This window comes from Rhipicephalus microplus, chromosome X (genome assembly GCF_043290135.1).
Source record: "Rhipicephalus microplus isolate Deutch F79 chromosome X, USDA_Rmic, whole genome shotgun sequence".
NCBI lineage: Eukaryota > Metazoa > Arthropoda > Arachnida > Ixodida > Ixodidae > Rhipicephalus > Rhipicephalus microplus.
The window spans coordinates 491,951,923-491,975,898 of record NC_134710.1 but is presented as its reverse complement, the minus strand read 5'-3'; the positions used below and the strand labels follow the sequence as shown (position 1 = coordinate 491,975,898).

The following is a 23,976-nucleotide window of genomic DNA, read 5'->3' as shown; positions in this document are numbered from 1 at the left end:
AGCTGCGCTCTCGTCAGAGATCGCGGGGGCACAACCGGTCCACATGAAATCCACAGAGCGAGTCAGTCCACTATGGTGCCTTTCATAATCATATGGTGATTTTGGGACATTGAATCGCACACATTAATTATTCTAAACGGTCTGTCGAACATTAGTGACACGTCCTTAAGTGGAAATTGCAAAAATTATGTTTCAAGGTTCACTGAGAGAGGTTTAACATTCATGCCACGTACGACGTGAATTACATAACATGTGATCTCGAGGCCATTCAATTAAATGGGTATATGTGTAAAGTGATAAGGCGAGAGATTTTTGCATCAAGAATATGAATGACAGGTGATAGCATGAAAATAAGGACACGCATGCCATGTTTGGAAAGGCCTGTGTCATGAAAATCTGACAAGCGTATCATGTATGGCAAGGCTACGCTGATCGTTTGGTCGTGGCTGTTTCTTCAACTTGCCGTATGCCCAATTAAGTATTGCATAAAAAGAGGGTATTGGGCTACTTGGCATTATAATAAACTGCTCAGCGCAAGAAAATATATATACACGGCACACTTACAAAGTACCTGGATTAGGGCTAGTCCTCATCCTTTCAAAGTGTGTCTTGGATTTTTTTAAATTATTGCGTTGAGTAGTTTTGTATTGGTATTGCATCACGCAACTATAAGCGAACACAAAAATGAGTGTTCACATGGAAATCTTGGCGTACGTATTTTGTGCGGCATCATTTGCATGCCACTCTCATGCTGCCTGCGCGCGCAGCTTGATATACGTTAGTACAGGTATTGCGGGACGTTACCTTGTGATGAACCTCAGTGACAGGTGTTCACAATTTTACCGGGTGTCCTAGCTATCTTCAGCCAAGAATCATAAAATGCAGTAATAGAGGTAGCCGAGTGAAATCAGTTGCCTATTGCTTTGATTTGATAAGTGGGGTTTAACGTCCCAAAACCACCATATGATTATGAGAGACGCCGTAGTGGAGGGCTCCGGAAATTTTGACCACCTGGGGTTCTTTAACGTGAACCCAAATCTGAGCACACGGACCTACAACATTTCCGCCTCTATCGGAAATGAAGCCACCGAAGCCGGAATTAAAACCCGCGACCTGCGGGTCAGAAGCCGAGTATCTTAGCCACTAGGCCACCGTGGCGGGGCTAGATAGATCGAAACGCTCAAAGTGTCTGCATTTCGCTAAGCCAAGCTTCGCATTTCAAACGACAAATAACACCCGCAGTGTTTTACATGCCTTTAATATTTTCCGACTTCCTATATGATGGACTCGCACTGAGAAATTTTTAGGCGTTTATTACACTTTTAGCGATTAGTTTATAAGAAGGGCTATTAGAACTTACCATGTGCTCAACAAATAGTACGTTTTAGAGAACTGGCATTTATCTTGCCTTGCCGTGCTTGCAGACCTTCATTTCTCTCGCGATGAATTTAAATATCAGCACTGTGTCATTCTGATCATTCAGAAACCCATAGATAGTTCCCCCTGTACTCTCGATTGAAAAATATGCCCATTTTGCGCAGTTAAGAAGTATCTTCACCTAAACGCAACTGTGCTGAACTGCCAAGTTCGGGAGGACCACCGCAAGATGAACAAAGACCAGGTAGCTGCAATGTAAGCGGATACGTTCTGCTGTCTTTTGATATTTTTGCAAGTGTTTTTGATTGCATTCTTTACGAAAATGCCCTGTAGGAAGCTGAAGCTATATTCACTTGATCATCGTCAGCAGCAGCCTGACTACGTCCACTGGAGGACAAAGGCTTCTCTCATGTTCCGCCAGTCAACTTGCTCCTGTGCTTGCTGCTGCCGTTTTATACCCACGAACTTCTTAATCTCATCTGCCCATCTAACTTTCTGTCTCCCCCTAAACCACTTGCATTCTCTGGGAATCCAGGTTGTTACCCTTAATGAGCAGCGGTTATCTTGTCTACGTGCTACGTGCCCAGCCCATGTCCATTTCTTCTTCTTGATTTCAACTATGATATTCTTAACCCGGGTTTGTTCCCTGATCCACTCCGCTCTCTTCTTATCTCTTAAGGTTACACCTACCATATTTGTCGGACACGCATATGCTTAATTTGAATTCATTGCCTGTGCAAATTTTCGCTCATTTATGTTTTCCTGTACATGTTTTGCATGTAGAAACTTATTTATGCTTAATTTCTTATTGACTCTTTACTTTACACTAAGCACTGTGTTATTTTGGTGGGTTTTGTGTTTGCAGGGGGCAGTCGCTTTGTCAGGCTTTTATGCTTTTTCACCGGTCCCCTAGGCAAATTGTACCTTTCTTCTTTTTTTTTGCTTCTGCCAGAATTGAACTTCAACTTCAACTTCAATATTCTTCCATTGCTCACTGCGTCGTCCTCAATTTAAGCTCAACAATCTTTGAAAGTATCGAGGTTTCTGCTCTATAGCTAAGTACCAGCAAGATGCAGCTGTTGTACACCTTCATCTTGAGGGATAGTGGCAACCTACCTGTCATGATTTGAGAGTGCTTGCCAAATGTGCTCTACGCCATTCTTATTTATTTAGTTACTCCAATCTCGTGATTCGGCTCCGCAGTTATTGCCTGTCCCAAGTAGACATAGTCTTTTACAGCTTCCAGTGCACTATACGTTTCTCGAAGAGCTGTTCCCTTCCGATGTTGCTGTACATTACTTTCATTTTCTGTAGAATAATTTTAAGACCTACCTTTCTGCTCTCTTTGTCTAACATCGTAATCATGAGTTGCAATTCGTCCCCTGAGTTACTCCACAATGCAATGTAAACAGCGAAGCGCAGAATATTAAGGTACTCTGCATTTACTCTTATTTCTAACTCTTCCCATTCTGGGCTTCTGAAAACCTCCTCTAAGCATGTGGTAAATAGCATAGGAGAGTATTATCCCCCTGCCTTACACTCTTTTTGCTTGGTATTTTGTTGCATGTTTATGAAGCACTATGGTAGCAGTTAATCTCCTCTAGATTTCTTCCTGGATGTTTATTTATGCTTCGTCGACGTTCTGATCCATCAGTGTTTGCATGTCTTTTTATAATTGTACTGAGTCAAACGCCTCCTCGTAATCTAGAAAGGCTATGTATAGTAGTTGACTTTATTCTGGTCATTTCTCTATTACCCGATTGATATTGTGATTGAAGTTGTTTGTTGAGTAGCCTGTTTGAAATCTTGCTTGTACCTTAGGTTGATAGAATTCTAATGTTGCCTTAGTTCTGTTAGCGATGACCTTTGTAAATAGCTTGTATACCACGGACATCAAGCAGATGGACCTGTAATTCTACAAGTCCTTTTCATCTCCTTTCTTATGTAATAAAAAGATGTTAGCATTCTTCCAAGATCCTGGTGCTCTTCCCGTCAGGAGATAGCTTATAAAAAGGGTGGCTAGTTTTTCTAACACAATCTGCCCTTCATCTTTCAGCAGATCTGATACCTGGTCCTCACCAGCAGCTTTACCTCTTTGCATGCTCTCCGAGGTTTTTTGACTGAAGGGCGTGGTTGTCTCACCTACTATAGAGATCTCTGTAAACTTCCTCCGCCATTTTAACTATACTATGCATATTCGTAGTTATTTTGCCCTCCTTGTCCCGTAGCGCAAACATCTGATGTTTGCCTATCCCAAGTTTCCTCTTCACTGCTTTGACGCTACCTCCGTTCTTCAGAGCGTGTTCGATTCTCTCCATGTTATAGCTTCTTACATCGGATACGTTACACTTATTAATGAACTTCGAAAGTTCTGCCAACTCTATTTTGTCTGTTGTACTTGATACTTTTATGTTTTTACGCCTCCTAATGAGGTTGAATTGTTTCCTGAGACAGCTTGCGAATGTCCTGTCTAACTACCGCACTTCCAATTTCCGCTGCACATTCCGTAATTATACTCGTCAGATTATCATACATTGCGTCTACGCTAAGGCTGGTATTCTCGATAAGAGCCGAGTGCCTGTTCTCAAGCGCGACTTTGAATTCCTGTAGTTTTCCTTACTGTGCTAGCTCATTGATTGGTTTCTAGCGTATCAGTTTCTGTCGTTCCTCCTTCAAGTATAGGTGAATTTGAGACGGTACCATTTTATGGCCACTGCATCGTACCTTGCCAAGCACTTCCACATCGTGCATGGGGCCTTGGTGTGCACTGAGTATAAAGTCTATTTCGTTCTTATTTTCGCTCATTGTTGGTAGAAGGTATTCAAAATCCGTAAATTATTGCGTTCTGCGAATTCTACTAACAGCTCCTCTATGGCATTTGTAGTACCTACACTGTAATCTCCTACTGCCTAATCTCCAGCCTGCTTCTGTCCTACCTTGGCATTGAAGTCTCCCATCAGTATTGTATACTGTGTTTTGCCTTACCCACTGCCGATTGCACGTCTTCATAGAAGCCTTCAACTGACGCGTCATCATGGCTGCATGTAGGCACGTAAGCCTGTACCACGTTCATCTTGTATCTCTTATTGAGTTTAATTACAAGACCTACCACGATTTCATTGATACTACAGTATTCTTCTATGTGGCCATCTATCTTTCTGTGCACAAGGAATCCCACTCCCAGTTCTCTTCTGTCAGGCCAGCCACGATAGCGCAGGACGTGCCCATTCTGTAGCATTGTATAGGCCTTAAATGTCCTAACATCACTGAGCCCTATACCATTTTATTTAACACCCTCTAGCTCCTCGAATAGTACTGCTAGACGTGCCTCACTAGATAAATTTCTAGCGTTAAACGTTGCGAAACTCAGGTTACACTTGATAAGGGTCACTTAATCACCAACGACGTGCCTATTAGGTACCGCCACTGGGACTACAGTTTGGTTTGCTTTGGATCTGGAAACTGGAAACAGTATTACAAAGCAACGTATCAACTATGCATTTTCTCGTTAAATACATAATTGGCTACGCAATTGGTCGTCACCGCTGCAACTCATTTTGTTTTTGCTTATTGCGAAGCTATTTCTTACGTTTTAAGGTATTCATGAGGGTATCCGACTAAAAGCAAGGTATCCCACTGTTCTGCAAGCAACAAAATCACTCGTTGCTCATGGAAATGTGTTTGTACAGTCTGTGTCAGTAACCAATGTCAAATATGACATGTTCAAGAAAATAGAGTATAAGAATCAGGGTTATCAAAACGGTCTTCTCGTTTTCATTCGTACAACCACTGTTGAGAGGACTTGACAAAATCCTATGTCAATTACTTTGCTGAATACCAACGATGCATCCCAAATAAATGTCAAACAGGAAGGTACATTGCGTAATCACTCCCTAAGTCCTGATCTCTTGTGCAGGCAATTGCTTTAAAAAAAACAAAAAGAAAACCTACTACCACCGCATATTCCTGCCACACTTAGCAATCATGTGCATTTGCTTGAAGAGAGATGTCAACGTTCATTTGCGGAAAGCGTTCACTCAGTCTACACAGCTTCAGTGCTGCTTTCTTTTTTTCACAGAGCAATAATTGGCTTTTTCCTCGTGATTATATTGTTCGCCACCACGGCCGACATCGGATATCGGCTATTTGAAAACTGGAGGTGCCACGCCTATATGAAAAGTAAGTATATACTTCCTTTTTGTTTAAATAAATGTCATGAGAGGTTGTAGAGGCACCGTATTCTACTTTGCTCTAACGTCGGAAAACAAGAAGGAAACAAAAAATGAATTTCAGCAGTTCATACCACATGTTCAGCGCACCACATAAATAATGAAGTCAGGCCACAAAACCTCCCGCACTCACTAAAAAATAAAAGACAAAAAGGAACATACCTAAATACCATGAAGAAGAAAAAGTATTTGGTTAATGAGAAGGAGGAGAGGTTGGCCTAGAAAGTGGGTTTCTAGCCGGCTTCTCCTGACGGGGGTACGAGGAAAAAGGAGAGAAAGAGGGGGGCATGATGAGAGGTGATTATGATATAGCATGATGAGGCCCTGCACACAATGTCTCGTTTGGTGTAGGACACGCACATCAGTCTCTACATTACCCGATGCTCTAAAGACGGAAATATAGAGCTGTCTTGCTTGGAAATGTGAGCAGGCCCTTTAGCTGCGTTGGGCATAATCCACACGTTCCCAAGCAACCAAAAGTTTCTCTTCTGAAAAGGGTCTGCAGTCTAGGTGATCTGTGAGGCGCTGAAAAGATTGTCTTTCAACTGCGTACAAAGGACACACACACAGGATGTGAGTGTTAGTCTCTGGGGTGTTAGACAAGTTGCAGCTAGTATTTTACTTTATTCCCATCTTGCATAAGTATCGTCCCGTGTATGCAAAAACCAGCCGCAGTCTATGTAGTAGCATTTCCTGGTCTCTCTTCAGTCGGAACAGAAGGCGAAAAGCACAAAAAGTCAAGCCTATAAGTGTGGCAGCTTGGGCTAGTTGGTATGGCATGACGATAGTCATAGCACGAGAACAAAACGACGACACAGAGACAAGAAGGACACAAAAAACATGAGCGTTTTCGTCACATGGTTACTGTCTCCTCTATATAGTTTTTGTGCTCTGCGCAATAAACTCAGTTGGAAGTTAGCGCTCGTGTCCTTCGTGTCCTTCTTGTCTCTGTGTCGTCGTTTTGTTCTCGCGCTATAAATATTGTCATGCCTATAAGTATGCTCGTGGCGGTAATCCGAATCGTTTCATAGTCGTTGCAGAGATGTATTCATACCTTTAGACAGCAAGGCGTTGATTTCATATAGGGAAGAGTGAATTGATATCATTTCGCCGCTAGTGTGTGCCATTTTCGATTCTGCATCAGCTTGTTCATTCCCACCTATGCCCCATTGACTGGGAATCCCCTGCAACGCAATGGTATGTCCGGATTGAAATGCATCACTCAACATATTCACTATGTCGCGCACCAGAGGACTGTATGCAGTGTCTTGTTTCATGTAGTTTCTAATTAGCTGAAATGCCAGCTTGGATTTACAAAATAATGTCCATTTCGCTGGACTCTGCTGCAAAATGTAGCACGCAGCTTGTCAGACGCCAGTCAGCTCAGCGGCAGTAGATGATCTCCGGTGTACTTTTTTGGAGCGTTGAGTGATTCCCGTTTGAGGCACAGTGAAAGCTGCTGCTAAGGAGGTCTGCGTGACAGAGCTATCTGCAAAATTGTGCACTGTATATCCGTACATATAGGCAATATACGACAAGGCGAAATGTTTAAGACGAGCAGTTGGTACATTTTTTTACTTTTTTGTTATCCCTGGAATCAAAAGTCGCACAATCGGCTTAGGCATTATCCAGAGCGGTATGTCGGAGATCACATGCGGTGCATAATTTGAAGGCAGCAGATCTCAGTGCGACATAACAGCTTCTAAGTATGCAGCATTGGGCCGTGTGTTAAAGGTATCCGGCAGTGGATGGCCTCGATGCCTTGTCAGTAGCCTCAACTGTACTCGTAGTGGTTCGTGTTGAAGATCGAGCTGCACAAGCACGTGGTTCTGCAATAGTGCCCCATGTAGAAGTATATCGAGGTACTCCTAGGCAAATCTTAGGCCACGCGCCGGAGTTCCCTCGAGTGTACGTACTGCTGATGTACAAGCACGGGAGAGAACAGGAGCACTGTAACGAAGGTATCCAACAAAAAGTGCTTGGTATGGCTGCAGTTGACATCATTTTGATGGCCTCCATAATTTTCCAGACATATGGCGAATGACCTCGGCAAAGCTGTCTAGTTTTTTCTTAGCGATGAGATGTGTTTCGACCAAGACAAATTACGATCCCTAATAAGTCCGAGGAACTTGTGATGAGTTACCAAAGGTATTCTATTCCCATCAATCACTATGCGCTAGCAAGCCATGGATATTCTCGTGAATGGCACGGTTGTACTTTTCGTCAGTGACAGTTGCAGTCCACAGGTACTGAGGTATGCAGACGTTGTCGATACCTTACGTTGTAGTTTCTTTTGTACTTGCGAATGTGTTAGTCTCCTGGTCCACATGGAATTGTCATCTGTGTACACAGATACCGAAATTTCGCCTCTTAGTCTAACGAGCTTCCCAACGAGGCCAACAAGTATGATATTAAATATTGTTGGGCTCAGGAATCCACCTTGAGGCACTCTACGATAAACGGGATGCTTATTTGTGTCACCGTCGGCAGTAGACATGAATATCGTTCATTCTTGAAGATAACTAGCTATTTATTGATGCAAGCGGCCACCAACGCCGTAGTCTTAAAGAGCATTTGGAATGGCGTCATGCAGAATATTATCGAAGGCACCTTTGATATCAAGAAATACTTCGGCCGTTAATCGGTGACGCGATTTCTGATGTTCAGTTGTTGTTACCAAATCAATCACACTGTCCATTGATGGCCTCGCCTTCCGAAATTCAGTCATGGCGTCTTGATATGCTCTTTTTTACTGTAAGAACCATTCCAAGTGCATCGCAACCATTTGTTCTGTGAGTTTTCCTACAGAACTTGCTAACGCCACAGGACTGTAGCATAACATAATACGGGGAGACTTGCCTGCTTTCAGCAATGCCACGATCTTGCTAGTTTTCCAGTCTACCGGCACAGTTCCTGATTCCCAAGAAATGTTCTACAAAGACAGCAGTTCTTAAGCTGCCAGAGGGCCAAGGTGACGAAGGGTAGCATAGGTGATTCCACCAGGCCCAGGTGCACTGGAACGTTGCAAAGTGGACATAGCCGCGCAAGTTCTTGCAGCGTGAAAGGATGGTCCAGACAGACGTCTGCCGTAGAGCGTGTGCACCAAAGCACTAAGCCATCCGTTGTTGCAGAGCCAGAGAGGTGCTTGCAGAATTCTTCCGCGATCTGTTTCTCGCTGCATGTCCTTATGATGGCCAATGCACGAAAAGGACATAGTTGCTGAGGTGAAGATGGTAGAGCTCGTACGACGTGTCATATCTTAGACAGTGGTTCTCGTGGGTCCAGGGTGGTGCAAATTCACTTCGAAATTCGGTGGACAAGCTTTTTAGGTACCTCTGAATTTTCTTTTGCACGTTACCAGAGGTCTTCAGGTCTGTAATCAATTTTGTGCGCCTGTGTTTGCGTTCTGCTCGATGACGAACTGCCCGCAGTTCTTCGTATATCCCATCAACCGGCTTCCTGGAATCAGATGTTGTCACAATACGTGTAGTGATCTGTACTGTCGTGGAAATTCTTTCTTCAATTTCTGTCAGAGATACTATTGAGCTACAAGATGTTTCTAGCTCTTCTTAAAAAGCCTCCCAGTCTGTATATTGTCTTAGAATGCTTGTAACGGCGGCATACCATAGAAGTTGTACGTAAGTAGGAGGGTGATCACTACCATATGTTTCAACGTCTGTACACCAGGCAGCGGATGTTCAAAGGCACCCAGAAGCAATAGCTAAGGCAAGACAGCTGCTGTACGTTAAGCCACGGAGATTTGTCGGTGATCCGTCGTTAAGAATATGAAGGCCATTGTTGCTTGTGAATTCAAGAAGTTGTCTTCCCCGAGAATTTATAACGCTGCTTCCCCAAGTACGGTGATGTACATTGAAGTCACCTACGATGACGTGAGGTCCTTGACTCAATTAGATAACAAATTTCAGGTGTCCAGCATCAGATCTCCCGCTCAGTGAAATGTAACCACCAATGATCGATATCGTACGCCTTTTTATCTTCAACGTGATTGAAATGTACTTATTGCTGCTATACATAGGTATTTGGTTATGGGAATACATGAAGTCACGATGCACAAATAGTAAAATTTGCTAGGGTGTCTACATATTGCCACGTTTCATTTCCCAAGCTTTTGTTATCGTCCCAAAACACCACACGATTCTCAGCGCAAACCGCGCCTGCAGTTTTCTAGAAGGTTCCGGACTGTAGTAGATCATTTCGATAAGATCACGCCCACTGTGCGAACGGTACAGATTGTTCTGGAAGCTACGCCACCGCCAGCGATAACGTTAGAACATTCGACAACAAGAGTATAAATGCCGACGCGCTTCGCCGCTTGTCAGTAGTTGATCGAAGGCCGACGCTGCGTTCGCCGCTATCAGTCCGAGACTGCTATCTGCGCAAGACTGCTGCTGTAATTAGACTTTCCCTTTACCGGGCACAGGTTCGCCCAAATAAACAGTTAAATCCCAACACGAAGTTTCCTGTCTTCGGCTGCGTCACGACCCCGTGCCATTTGGTGGAGGTGCTGCTTCGTTCATGTACCGGACCCCCCCGTCAAGCCGTGAACCCAGCCCCCGTCGCGAAGAAGATACCGACGCCAACCAAGAGCAGCGAACGAGCCGCCGACAGCAAGGCCTCCCACCGGAGTACGGCCTTCTACAAGGCAAGGCGCGGATGACCAAGACCATGACCTCGACTGCAGCGACAATGACAACCGGAGCGTCCCAGCCCGCGATCGTCATTCATCAACCCAGGGAACCGCCAACGTTCCATGGCTCATCGTTTGAAGACCCGGAAACCTGGCTAGAAACATACGACCGTGTGGCCGCCCTCAACCACTGGGACAACGAAGAAAAGCTCCGTCGTGTGTACTTCTACCTGGAAGACACCGCAAGGACCTGGCTAGAGAATCGGGAGTCCACGCTCCGAACGTGGGATGTCTTCTGGGGAGCATTTCTGCAAACGTTCGCGAGCGTCGCTCGCAAAGAGAGGGCCGCTGCTCTACTCGAGACCCGGGTTCAGCAACCAAATGAAAAGGTTGGAATTTTCACAGAGGAGATGACCCGCCTATTCTGTCACGCTGACCCAGACATGCCGGAGGAAAAGAAAGTTCGTTTCCTCATGCGAGGGGTCAAACAGGAGCTCTTCGCGGGACTAATGAGGAATCCACCGAACACCGTCCAAGAATTTGTATCTGAGGCGACCACCATCGAAAAAACGCTGGACATGCGCACCAGACAGTATAATCGTCGCCTGACTCCAGAATGCGCTGCTGCTCAAGCCAGTGACTCTGACGACCTGCGTGAAACGATCCGAGCGATCGTGCGGGAAGAGCTGCGCAAACTGTTGCCTTCGGCGCAGCCTCAAGTGGATTCGATCGCCGACATTGTGCGAGAAGAAGTCCGGCAATCGCTTCGAATTCCCGAAACACCGCCACCCGAGCCAGAAACTATGAGCTACGCCGCTGCAGTGCGCCACAACGCTCCTCCCCGTACACGCCAAAACGCCGCCCCGTCGCACTTCCGTCGCCAGACGCCACCGCCGCCAGCACCCCCACCGACGTCCTACCGTTCCCCAGCGGGCCAGCGCAGTGCACCGAGAAAAACGGACGTTTGGCGTGCACCTGACAACCGCCCGCTCTGCTATTACTGCGGCGAGGCCGGGCACACATACCGCCGTTGCCAATACCGACAGATGGGACTGCGTGGCTTCGCCGTCAATGCACCGCGTCCACAGCCAGGAGAACGACCACGTGACATCGCCGACTACCTGACAGGAACTCGGTGGACACCACGAAGCCCTTCGCGTTCGCCGTCACCCAGCCGCCGCACGTCACCGCACCACCGGCAGTACTCTGGCCCAACGTGGGGCCGGTCTCCTAGCCCGTATCCGGGAAACTAAGGGCAGCAACCAGTGGAGGTGCGGTTGCTGTGCGAAGAACTACCGAAGATCCTCCGACGACGACGACGCCGCGACGGAGCTTTCTGAACACAACGCCAAACAGGCAAAGCCCTGACGGCGAAAGCTCATTTACCGAAGGTGGCCTGACGACGCAACAGGGAAGCAGTGGAACAAGCCGACGCAGCCATGACCCGACGCCACGCCCTCACTGTAATGTGAGACGGCGAACTAGCGACCTCGACGTTCTTATCGACGGCCACAGTGTGACCGCTCTCGTCAATACTGGAGCCGACTATTCTGTCATCAGTGGGTCGTTCGCCTCGAAGTTAAAGAAAGTTAGGACAGCTTGGAAAGGCCCTGAAATCCGCACAGCCGGAGGTCATCTCGTAACGCCTGCAGGAGTCTGCACAGCGAGAGTCACCATTAACGGCCGTATTTACCTACAGACTTCGTAGTCCTACAGCGTTGCTCGAGAGATGTCATCCTTGGCATGGACTTCTTATGCCTCCATGGTGCTGTCATCAACCTAGAAACAAAGTCGATAACGTTATCCACAGAAGCAGCACTACCGCCGCGCACGCCGTCAGGACACCATGCCTTGAATGTGCTGGAAGAACAAGTCACCATTCCGCCTCGCTCAAGCGTTATTATTTCAGTCGGCGCTCCTAAATCACCTGACTTGGAAGGTGTCGTTGAAGGCAGTCAGCATCTGTTGGTCACCCGAAATATTTGCGTCGCAAGAGGAATTGCAGAGCTGCGGGGAGGCAAAGCAACGGTTATGCTCACGAATTTCAGCAATGAGTACAAACATGTGAACAAAGGAACAACGGTCGCATACATCGAAGAAATTGTCGAAGCCACCAGTGCTTTCGCCCTCGCCGATTCTGCGGAACCTGCTCAGAGGAACCAAGCCCCTCCCATAGCTTTCGACGTCAATCCCAGACTTCCGAACGATAAGCAAGAACAGCTCAAGGCCCTGCTCCTGCAATACGAAGATTGCTTTTCGTCGTCATCGAAAATTCGGCAGACCCCAATCACGAAACATCGCATCATAACCGAAGAAAATGCCAGACCCCTCCGTCAGAGTCCGTACAGGGTTTCGACGCGAGAACGTGAGGCCATGAAGAGACAAGTTGATGAAATGCTGCGGGATGACATTATCCAGCCGTCCAAGAGTCCATGGGCATCCCCCGTGGTGTTAGTGAAGAAAAAGGATGGGACCCTACGTTTCTGCGTCGATTATCGCCGCCTGAACATAATCACAAGAAAGGAGGTGTATCCTCTCCCACGAATAGACGACGCACTTGATCGACTTCATAACGCCAAGTACTTTTCATCAATGGACCTCAAGACTGGCTATTGGCAAATCGAAGTCGACGAAAGAGACCGAGAGAAGACGGCGTTTATAACACCAGACGGCCTTTTCGAGTTTAAGGTGATGCCCTTCGGCCTTTGCTCAGCGCCTGCAACTTTTCAACGCGTTATGGATACAGTACTGGCAGGATTGAAGTGGCAGACTTGCCTTGTGTACTTGGACGACGTCGTCGTGTTTTCCTTGAGTTTCCACGAGCATCGTCGGCGCCTTGAAGCTGTACTTCAAGCCATCAAGACTTCCGGACTCACACTGAAGCCAGAAAAGTGCAGATTCGCGTATGAGGAGCTCTTGTTTTTGGGGCACGTTATCAGCAAGTCATGAGTTCGTCCCGATCCACGGAAAACAGCCACCATCGCCGACTTCCCGCCGCCCACTGACAAGAAAGCCGTGCGCCGATTTGTGGGCCTGTGTGCCTATTATAGGCGGTTCGCTAAAAACTTCGCCCGCATCGCCGATCCTCTCACTAACCTTACCAAGGCCGACGTGGAGTTTAAGTGGGAAACGCCGCAGGAACACGCTTTTCAGGAGCTTAAACATCGCCTCCAGACGCCTCCGTTACTTGCCCATTTCGACGAATTCGCCGAGACAGAAATACATACTGACCCAAGCAGCGTAGGTCTTGGCGCCGTTCTTGTGCAGAGGGCTGACGGACTTGAAAGAGTTATTAGTTACGCCAGCCGATCGCTATTCAAAGCAGAAGCAAATTATTCCACAACAGAAAAGGAGTGCCTCGCCATCATCTGGGCTACGTCAAAATTTCGCCCCTACCTCTACGGCAGGCCCTTCAAAGTTGTGAGTGATCACCACGCATTGTGTTGGCTAGCCACCTTGAAGGACCCTTCAGGTCGCCTCGCACGATGGAGCCTGAGACTTCAAGAATATGACATTACTGTCATTTACAAGTCCGGCAAAAAACACTCCGACGGCGACTGTCTCTCTCGTGCGCCTGTAGACCAACCGCTACCCGACGACCCGGATGACGACTACTTCTTAGGAATGATAACTACCGACGACTTCGCTGAACGACAGAGGGCCGACCCGGAACTTAAGGCCCTAATAGAATACCCCGAAGGCCGGACCGCCGAAGTCCCGAAGGTATTCAAGCGCGCACTTGCGTCGTTCTTTCTACAAAACGGTCTTCTACAAAAGAAAAACTTTTCACCGCTTCAAGCTAAGTACCTCCTTGTGGTGTCTTCAGCTCTGCGACCAGAAATCCTGCAGGCCCTGCACGACGATCCGACGGCAGGGCACCTCGGTGTTTCTCGCACGCTCGCGAGGATACAAGAAAGGTACTACTGGCCACGTCTTACCACCGACGTCACTCGTTATGTGAGAACATGCCGGGACTGTCAGCGACGCAAGACACCGCCGACAAAGACAGCGGGACTTCTGCAGCCAATTGATCCACCTTGCCGACCTTTCCAGCAGATTGGTATGGACCTACTGGGGCCGTTCCCGACGTCGGCTTTCGGAAACAAGTGGATCGTGGTAGCTACCGATTACCTCACCCGCTACGCCGAGACAAAAGCCCTGCCAAAAGGCAGTGCATCCGAGGTAGCTAAGTTCTTCGTCGAAAATATCGTCCTACGTCACGGCGCCCCGGAGGTCCTTATCACCGACAGAGGAACGGCATTCACTGCCGACTTAACTCAAGCGATCTTGGCATACAGCAAAACAAACCACCGCCGGACGATAGCGTACCACCCACAGACCAACGGCCTCACCGAGCGGCTTAACAAGACGATCGCCGACATGCTGTCAATGTACGTCGATGTCGAACACAAGACGTGGGACGCCATTCTTCCGTATGTGACCTTCGCATACAACACGGCGGTGCAGGAGACGACGCAGATATCTCCATACAAATTGGTCTACGGAAGGAGTCCGGCAACGACGCTCGATGCCATGTTACCCAACGTCACCGACGAAGAAAACCTCGATGTCAGCGAGTACCTTCAACGCGCCGAAGAAGCCCGACAACTTGCCCGTCTCCGTATCAAAAATCAACAGACGACCGACAGCCACCGTTACAACCTTCGACGACGCTTCGTGGAATACCAGCCCGGTGAACGTGTTTGGGTGTGGACGCCGATACGCCGACGTGGACTAAGTGAAAAGCTTCTGCGACGGTACTTCGGACCTTACAGGGTGGTTAGACGTCTCGGCCCACTTGATTACGAGGTTGTCCCCGACGGCATCACGAACTCTCAACGACGCCGATCGCGACCTGAAGTCGTCCATGTCGCGCGCCTTAAGCCGTTTCATGCGCGTTAACAAACTGAAACAGTGTTTTTTTTGTATTATTGCTGTATCGTAATTTATTCATTGTGCTTTCTTGCATTATTATTGTACTTTCATCTTTAGTTAAAGCATCGGGACGATGCCTTTTTTCAGAGGGGGGCAATGCCACGTTCCATTTCCCAAGCTTTTGTTATCGTCCCAAAACCCCACACGATTCTCAGCGCAAGTAAATTGTGAATTGGAAGTTAATTGTTCATATTCAGACAGTCTGAATGGTTAAGTCATATTTGGCTCACATATCACAGCCACAGCAACAGGGAATGGATATTCCAACATTCTCTGTTTAAAATATCCGAGGTGACCTCATAGCCCTCGAGCGTTGCATTGAAATGTAACAGAACGACAATAAGCAGCATTCGCAAGGCACGCACTAACTGCGTAAGCATAGCTTTGATTTGCACATTCGATGACGAAGTCTCATGTTCATGCCGTATTTCTGGCCCTTGCACTTCAGCACTCCGGGGCAGCAGAGAATACCATTACGTATTGTCCATGACGTTTTTCAAAGAAGGTTTGACTTGAGGTTGAGATACAGCTTCAGATATAGGAGGATCTCTGACTAACTCATCAGGCAATACAGGCTTTTGTACACTTGTCGATGCTGATCTCTTCCTGCGGGTACGAGAGCGCCTCTGGCCACGGTGCACATCAGAAGCCGCTTCTCTGTGCATAGAGTGATCTCGTAACTTCTTCCATAGCACGGTCGTTTAAGTCATTATTTTAGGGCAATCTTTCGACCTCGACTCATGTGGGCCATCGCAGTTAGCACTTCAGGTTAGATACGCCGACTCATGACGACTCATGATCACCGCTGCAGCGGAGACCATGACAACAAATGCTATGTTATCGTGTGCGGGAGATATTGGACATACATGAACACTTTCTAAGTACGTGTGGTAACATAGCCACTGTACAAGAAACTGTGAGGCAGCCAGTGGGCTCATTTGAAGTGCTTTTGATGACCATAATAATTCAACAATGCAGTGATAAATATACAATCTCTACTAATTATGCAAGAACTATTTTTTGCCTCATCTCACTGCCCAGTTCAAATGAAGTGTTTTCCATTTACTGGTTTGCCCTTTGGAAGTGTGTATGTCTTTCAATAAACCCCAAGTCATAGCTCTTGCCTGTATTTTTTCGTGCTTTTTAGCGTTTTCTTACGGAAACTTGTACTGAAAGTTGGCAAAACCAAAGTAGAGAAGAATTAACACTGAATGAGCAACATACTTGGGAGCACTTCGGGTCACAGTACATTATAATTATGGTTACACAGCATTTATTATTTCATATACCTTTTAACGATTTCGAACAGAGTTGCTAGCCGCAGCATTATATTTAAGAAAAATTTTCTATAGCATATCTCAATCCCTACAGGTACTGTTGGCTAGCCTGCACAAAAAGTATTTGCGCAAATTATTATCTTGCAGGTGCGCAAGTGAGAACACTTGCATGCGAACTCCGTGATAAAGTGTTTTCATTCACATTGTCCCAGAGCCCATGGTCCAATCGTTGGTGGACATGTCCATCCTGAGGGCCACCCAGAAGCTGCTCACAGTGAAGACACCTGATGACCACCACAACAGAAACCTGCAGGCTGTTCACGGCATCCGCACGTTCAATGTCTTCTGGATCGTCGTCGGACACACCTACGCCTTCGCCGAGCAGACGACATACCGTACTACAGCCTCTAAGTTATTTTAAGCGTACTATACAGCTGCTTCCTAAAGAAACATGTCCGTCCTTTCAATGGGATTCAAAATAGGCTGTCATGGCATCGGGACGATGCGGCAAGCGTTGTTTCATAATTGACTTGAATTGGCCTTCGTTGATTGATTGATTCATTGAGTTGTGAGGTTTAACGTCCCAAATCCACCATATGATTATGAGAGACGCCGTAGTGGAGGACTCCGGAAATTTTGACCACATGGGGTTCTTTAACGTGCACCCAAATCTGAGCACACGGGTCTACGACATTTCCGCCTCCATTGGAAATGCAGCCGCTGCAGCCGGGATTTGAACCCGCGACCTGCGGGTCAGCAGCCAAGGACCTTAGCCAATTGGCCTTCGTTAACGCTGTTCTTGTAGCTGCACGCTCCAGCAGGATCTTTTTGACATGTTAGTTTACCATGTGGCAAGCACGCTATTACCGTACCGTCGTTGTTGGCACGTAATGCATATTTGTGCACGTGCCAACTATGACGGTACAGTCTTTATACGGGTTGTTCCAGTTATGACGCTGCAAGAATAAAAAAAAAGAGGAACGGCGTTATGCGAACAAAACCTAGTGTACATTGTTCTCAGAATAGTGCAGTAAAATCTACTAATGCTTTTTCAATAATGAATTTTGTTTAATATTCATAATTACTTTGCAACTCAAAATTACTCAGCTATTTTTCTAAATGAGAACAATGAAGATGTACGTATGTTGAAACGTCGTCTGTCTGTTCTTTTTTTCAAGGCGATCGAAAAACCCCACGGAATATAAAAAATAAAGTGTAACTAGACTGCGGCACACATCTGTAAGCAGCGCCCTCAAACTCACTTTGAGGTGGCCAGCATAAATAAAAGAAAAATATAAAGAAAAAAAATGCAGATAACGTTATCTGCCAGTTCCCGCACTGCATGTTGCTGGCACCCGACTGTTGCTGGCAGTCTACGCAACGCTGTCTTTGGCAACGGAAAAGAGCTAAAGTGGTTGCTTTAGTAAGCTTATTTCAAAGTGCTGCTTTCTTTTGCGGGTGGCAGTGCAGTCACGTGTTGTTTTTCATATTTCACGGGCTCTCTTGATTAACAGAAAAGAAGGATCACGTAGTTAGTACGCTGTTAAAAATAACACAGACAGATGTTTCAACATGCGCACATCTCCGTAACTGATTTTTGATAATTATGGTTGTACTTTCAGAGTTAACGTTAAAATTATGACTAATTATTTGCGATCAAGAAAATGAAGAATGTCAATACTACAGCATACTTGGAGAAATATGCACTAGGTTTGGTCCATGTGATGGCGTTCGTCTTTTCTAAAATTGTGCTGCGTCATAATTGGGACACCTTATAAACAGTGTCCCAGTTAACTTGCTGCACGATTTTAAAAAAAGCCGTGAGCATTACTCGAAAAAAAAAAAAACGTACTGCACATTTTTCCTAGTACAGGGGACTAGCATACTGTACTTTTAATATTACATTTCACTACGTCAATTTAATAGTTATCTAAGTCTAGAACTACTGTTTTAATCACTGAAGCATCAATAATGCAGTTGTAGTCTACCTCGTGGAACATCAAACTGCGCTATTTTCAGAGACGTATGGATTATGTACTCATTTTTTTTGATTGATATACGATCCCCGCCCCCGCATGGGTGTCTGCGCAAGCAGGCGTTTGGTGTGTAGCGAGACCATGGACCCGAGCTAACGGGGGGTTTCGACTCCCTCTCACGCTCAGCCGTGCGTGGCTTTGCCGTGCACGGGGAAAAAGGGATCCTGGGGGTTGAGCTGACGCTGGGTGATCAGACTTTTAAGACCCCCCGGCAGAGACAACACACCCCTTTGGGCTCGGCTTCACGTAGACGGCACCTCTTGGTTTACCCACCCAGGGGAAATCGGCAGTCGCCTTTTCCTATCTCTCTCCCCTAATTTTCATCTTTATCTCACACTTTTTATCTGTCCTGTCATCTTCTCGCTTCCGTTTCATCATCTCTACTTCTAAATTTTCTGGCGGAGAGGGTTAACCCTGTGTAGTTACCTAACCTTGGGTACTTATATTCGGTTGAGCGGCGATGCATGGCTGGTGTCTCCAAGTGTTTACTATTAAACCTTGTAGCGCGCCTTGTTGGGCTCGGTGGTGGGTGGCCACCATCGCTGCAAAACTGTACACAATCTGTATGGACAACTTTTTCCCTCCTCTCCCTGATCGCCGCTCAAAAAGGTGGCACACCGAATAACCGTATTTTTTCCAAACCGAAGCAGTCCTTCCGCAAGTTTGCTGTCGTGCATAGCCAGAAAGAGAACGAAACAGTCCGAGCAATCTCGCCTTTTCATGTCTCGAAAACACTCATCGAAGCAATCAGCCCAGGTTATCGTGTAACAAAGTTGGGAAGCAGCGACATCCTTTCGGTGGTTCGCGACAAGCTCCAATACGACAACTTACTAAAACTGGTAGCGTTTGGGGATGTCCCAGTCTCGGTGGACCCAAAAAATCAATGAATACAGTGCGCGGTGTGGTCTCTAATGACGACCTGCTTGGACTGTCCGAAAGTGAATTATTGGAAGGCTGGCAAGACCAGAATGTAGTCAATGTCCAACGAATAATTATACGACGGGACAAAAAGGAAACACGCTCTAAACACATATTCATCACCTTTGTTACCAGATACTTACTTGATTCAATTAAAACTGGCTACTGCAAGCTCCGTGTCAGGCCCTATGTGCCAAACTCTCGCAGACGTTTCAAGTGCCAGCGCTTTGGACATGGGTCACAAAGTTGCAGAGGGCGCATTACTTGCGCAAATTGAGCATCCAACGAGCACGCATCAGATACGTTTGCGTCAACAACATTATTCTGTGCGAACTGTGAAAGGAACCATGCTGCCTACTTGAGATCATGCCCAATCTGTACGAGAGAAAAAAAAATCCTTGAGATTAAAGTTAAGTTCAATTTTTCCTTTCAAGAATCACGTAAACAGCTCTCCATTCATCAGTCCAGTCCCTCCTTCACCGATATGGTGCACCGGGGTGCCGCGTCGCATCTTTCCGTGCCCGAAAAAGTCACACAGAGAGAGACTGCGGGCGCGCTACAAGCGCCTCCAGCTACAGCAGCCAGTACGGCTGCACCACCTAACAAACGGCCAGCCGACTCCCCAGTCTGCCGGACTTCGGACCACCGCAAGCACACTTAGGTCCGAAAGTTCGGTGAACGTGCCTGCCGAGCAGGCACCACCACCACCTCACAAGAGGTGATGGATACAAATACTACTTTTCTGGCGCCTCAGATGCCGAAGAATAGGCGGAAATAAGTCTTTGGAACGTGCCTAGAAAGAAAATACCAAAATTACAGGGCCCCCAAAAGGCCCTGTAACCTAAGGCAACGCTTTTGTACACACACCAGCACACAACACTAAAATGACACAAATACTACAGTGGAACGTCAGAGGACTGCTGAGAAACCTTGACGATATCCAGGAGCTCTTACAGGAACATACACTAAAGGTGTTATGTGTGCAAGAAACACACTTATGACCCAAACATATTAACTTTCTTTGCAATTACGTTATATTTCGAAAGAACCGGAATAATGCCACTGTGACAACCGGTGTTGTTGCCATTATAGTCAATCAAGGGATTGCATGGGCACACCTACCACTACAAACATCCCTTGAGGCGGTTGCTGTTCAAGAAGTTCTTTTAAATAAGCTCGTCACCATCTCCTGTCTATGAATACCTCCACAACACCGTCTTGAAAAGCATGAATTCCCGTCTCTCATTGACGAACTTCCAGAACCCTACCTTGTCCTTGGGGACTTTAATGCACATGGTCTCCAGCTCATTACACTGTAGTGAAACCTTCCGACAACACAAAACCAGAATAGAAACACAGAGATTACTGTACATACCCACAACACATGAGGTATACAGAGAACCTTTCTGTTTGGCTGAACTACAAGCCTTACTTACCTGCTGCAATAAATCTACTCCAGGCCCGGACCGTGTGGCATATGAAATGTTAAAACACCTGCCCACCGAAATCCAGAAAGCTCTCCTCTCCCTGTATAATGAGATATGGTTTTCCGGCGAGATACCCTCAGCCTGGAAGGAAGCTATCGTTATCCCAATTCTAGAAAGCTCTCCTCTCCCTGTATATTGCGATATGGTTTTCCGGTGAGCTACCCTCAGCCTGGAAGAAGCTATCGTTATCGCAATTCTACACCAAGGCAAGGACCCAGCCTCAGTTTCCAGCTACAGGCGAATAGCGTTAACCAGCTGTCTTTGCAAGGTCTTTGAGAAAATGATTAACAGGCGCCTGATGCACTTCCTAGAAACTAATAATCTACTTGACCCATACAAGTGTGGTTTTCGAGAGGCTTGGTCCACCACTGACCACCTTGTCTTTATTGAGCCACGAATTTGGGACGCTTTTGTTCATAAAAATTTTTTTCTTTCTATGTTCTTCGATATGGAAAAAGCAGACGACACTACATGGCGCTTTGGCATATTGCTCGACCTGTCACATTTGGGTGTGTGGGGTAGAATGCTGGCAATCATTGAAAGCTACCTTGGCACTGTAAGTTGGCACTGTCTTATCTTGAATATTTGTCCAAGAAACAAGAGTGCCACAAAGAGCTGTATTGAGCTGCACACTTTTCTTAGTTAAAATTTATTCCTTGCACCTGTCTCTCACACCTAATATTTTTACGACATATATGTTGATGATGTACAGATTGGTTTCAAATAGTGCAACATCTCAATGTGCCATTGTCAAGTTCAACTAGGGTTGAACAAGGTATCTCAAGGGGCAGATGACAATGGCTTTATGCTCAACGCGCAAAAGAGCACTTGTGTCTTGTTCTGCCGAAAGAGGAGCCTCCATCTTGACTCGGACATTGACTAGCATGATCAACCTCTTCAGTGAAGAGCAAGCACAAATTTCTTGGACGAATAGTAGACTCAAAACTAACCTTCATATACACATTAGGTATTTAAAGACAGGTGATAAAAGACAATGAATATTTTGAAAGTGTTGTCAAGCACTATGTGGGGCAGTGACCAGAAATGTCTGATGAATTTATAGCCTCGAACGCACATGCCTAAATTACGGTGCTATATTTGAACAATCGGCAGCACCATCATCCTTGAAGATTCTTGACCCTGTCCGCCATCTAGGCATTCGCCTCTCTACGGGTGCTTTTCGAAGTAGCCCTGTGGAGAGCCTGTACGTGGATTCGAATGAATGGCCACTTGACCTACAGAGATGCTACCTGTATTTTTGTACTTTCTAAAGGTGAGGGAGACAAGAAACACCCGTCTAATTTCTCAAGTATTAATTTGTCTTGTTTTGGCTTGTTCGAGAACCGTCCTTCGTTGAGGCAGCCTTACTCGCTCCGTGTAAAGGACCTGGCCGAAGAAACAGGTGTGCCTCTTCTCTAACACAGTTTGATGTCTCCTGCAGCATATCTGCCACCATGACAGCGGCAGCTTATAGACTGTGATGTCTCTTTTGTTGAAGTCACAAAGCACGCACCACTTGCACACATACATACATAATTCCTAGAACCACAACATAAATACACATGCCCTGAGTTCTTTAGCGATGCCTTAGAAACCAACACTTCTCTGTCATATGCAGCGGTAGTCCAATCCTTTTCCGAAGCCGGCGTTCTTCATTATGATGCAAGCATTTTCACAGGAGAAGCTTACGCAATATTGACGGTTGTAAAACACATCAAACAGATAGATACAAAAGGCGGTAATATACACAGACTCTCTAAGTGTGGTTAAAACTCTGAAAATTCCTAAAAAACACAAGAACCCCATGCTGGTGTCACTTTACTCTTTCTGTGCACTCTGTCACATCAAAACAGTATGTCGTTGTCTGCTGGGTGCCAGGGCACCATGAGATACAAGGGAACGTTTTGGCCTACAAGCTGGCTGCTTCCGCCAACGACACTACTCTAATGCATCAATACCAATCCCTGCACTTGACTTGAAACCTTTTCTAAAATGAAAGCTCAGGGGGTGTTGGCAGAGCATGTGGGATAGACACACAGACAATAAACTCTGTGCTATTAAGCCCCAACTAAGTAATTGGCCACCACTATCAAAATCACGACACACAGAAGTAACACTTACAAGGCTAAGAACAGGACATACACACTCCACACATTCAAATCTTCTGTCCACCGGCACCCCATCATTGTGTGAGAGATGTACAAACCACTTACGGTTCTCCATATTCTCGTCCAGTACAATGAGTTGGATGCTTTAAGAAAAAAGCACGTTTTACTGCCCTACCGACAGTAGCTCCCACTACACCCTGAGACGATCATCGGTAGGGATTGGCTTTTTAAAATGCAATCGCTTTTAACGTTCTTAAAAAAATGTTCATCGCTTTAACCCCATATTTCGAGGCGATCCATAGCCGTGGTCGTGGCTGCAGTGACTACATTTCCATAATGGTTTTATTATCACAACATTTTGCCATCTACTTTCACTGCCCGTATCTCACGCCACTGTCATCATTTTATTGCTTCTATGTTTTTACCCGCGTTAGCGCGAGGAATTTGAAGGCCTCTTTACAGCTACACATCATATTGCTACATGCCAGTGCATGGAGATGAAGAAGACAAAGCATATAGACTGGCCCGAGCTAATCTCTGTGGCTGGTGCTGCTCGCTTAATCGGCTGTAAATACATCTGTGACTACCCTTCCGACTTGGTCTACTTGCCGTAACATATGTAGTGGAGTTGTGCGATCCCCATCCTTGCCACGGGACTTCAAAGCCGACGCTCTCTCGCGGCTTTCAACATGACCACTCAAGACTGCTACATCATCCCCGGTCATCCGCCCTTCTGCCCGGCCTGTCAACCTAGCGCCCGCAAAAACTTTCGTGCCGCTTCCCGCCCTTAAAGACACCGGCGTGTTCTCGTGCCGTGAGGGTTCCGACGTCAACCAGTGGCTACGCCTCTGCGAACGCGTCAGCGCCACTTAAAGGTGGGATCCCACCCTTATGCTCGCAAACGTCATCTTTTATCTCTACGGAACTCCTCGTGTTTGATTTGACAACCATGAGCATGACA

At 46.5% G+C, this 23,976-nt stretch overlaps 1 protein-coding gene across 2 annotated transcripts in view; it reads left to right on the top strand.

Moving 5' to 3' along the window:
- The window catches only part of LOC119160776 (nose resistant to fluoxetine protein 6), a 185,454-nt gene that overhangs the window by 100,210 nt on the left and 61,268 nt on the right, over positions 1-23,976 (top strand). The window contains exons 4-6 of one of the 2 annotated variants that reach the window (XM_037413006.2): positions 1,542-1,632; positions 5,456-5,556; positions 16,679-16,861. In XM_037413006.2, the coding sequence (XP_037268903.1) occupies positions 1,542-1,632; positions 5,456-5,556; positions 16,679-16,861 (375 nt within the window). The remainder of the gene's footprint in view (positions 1-1,541; positions 1,633-5,455; positions 5,557-16,678; positions 16,862-23,976) is intronic. The other variant, XM_075880926.1, reaches the window with a different exon arrangement.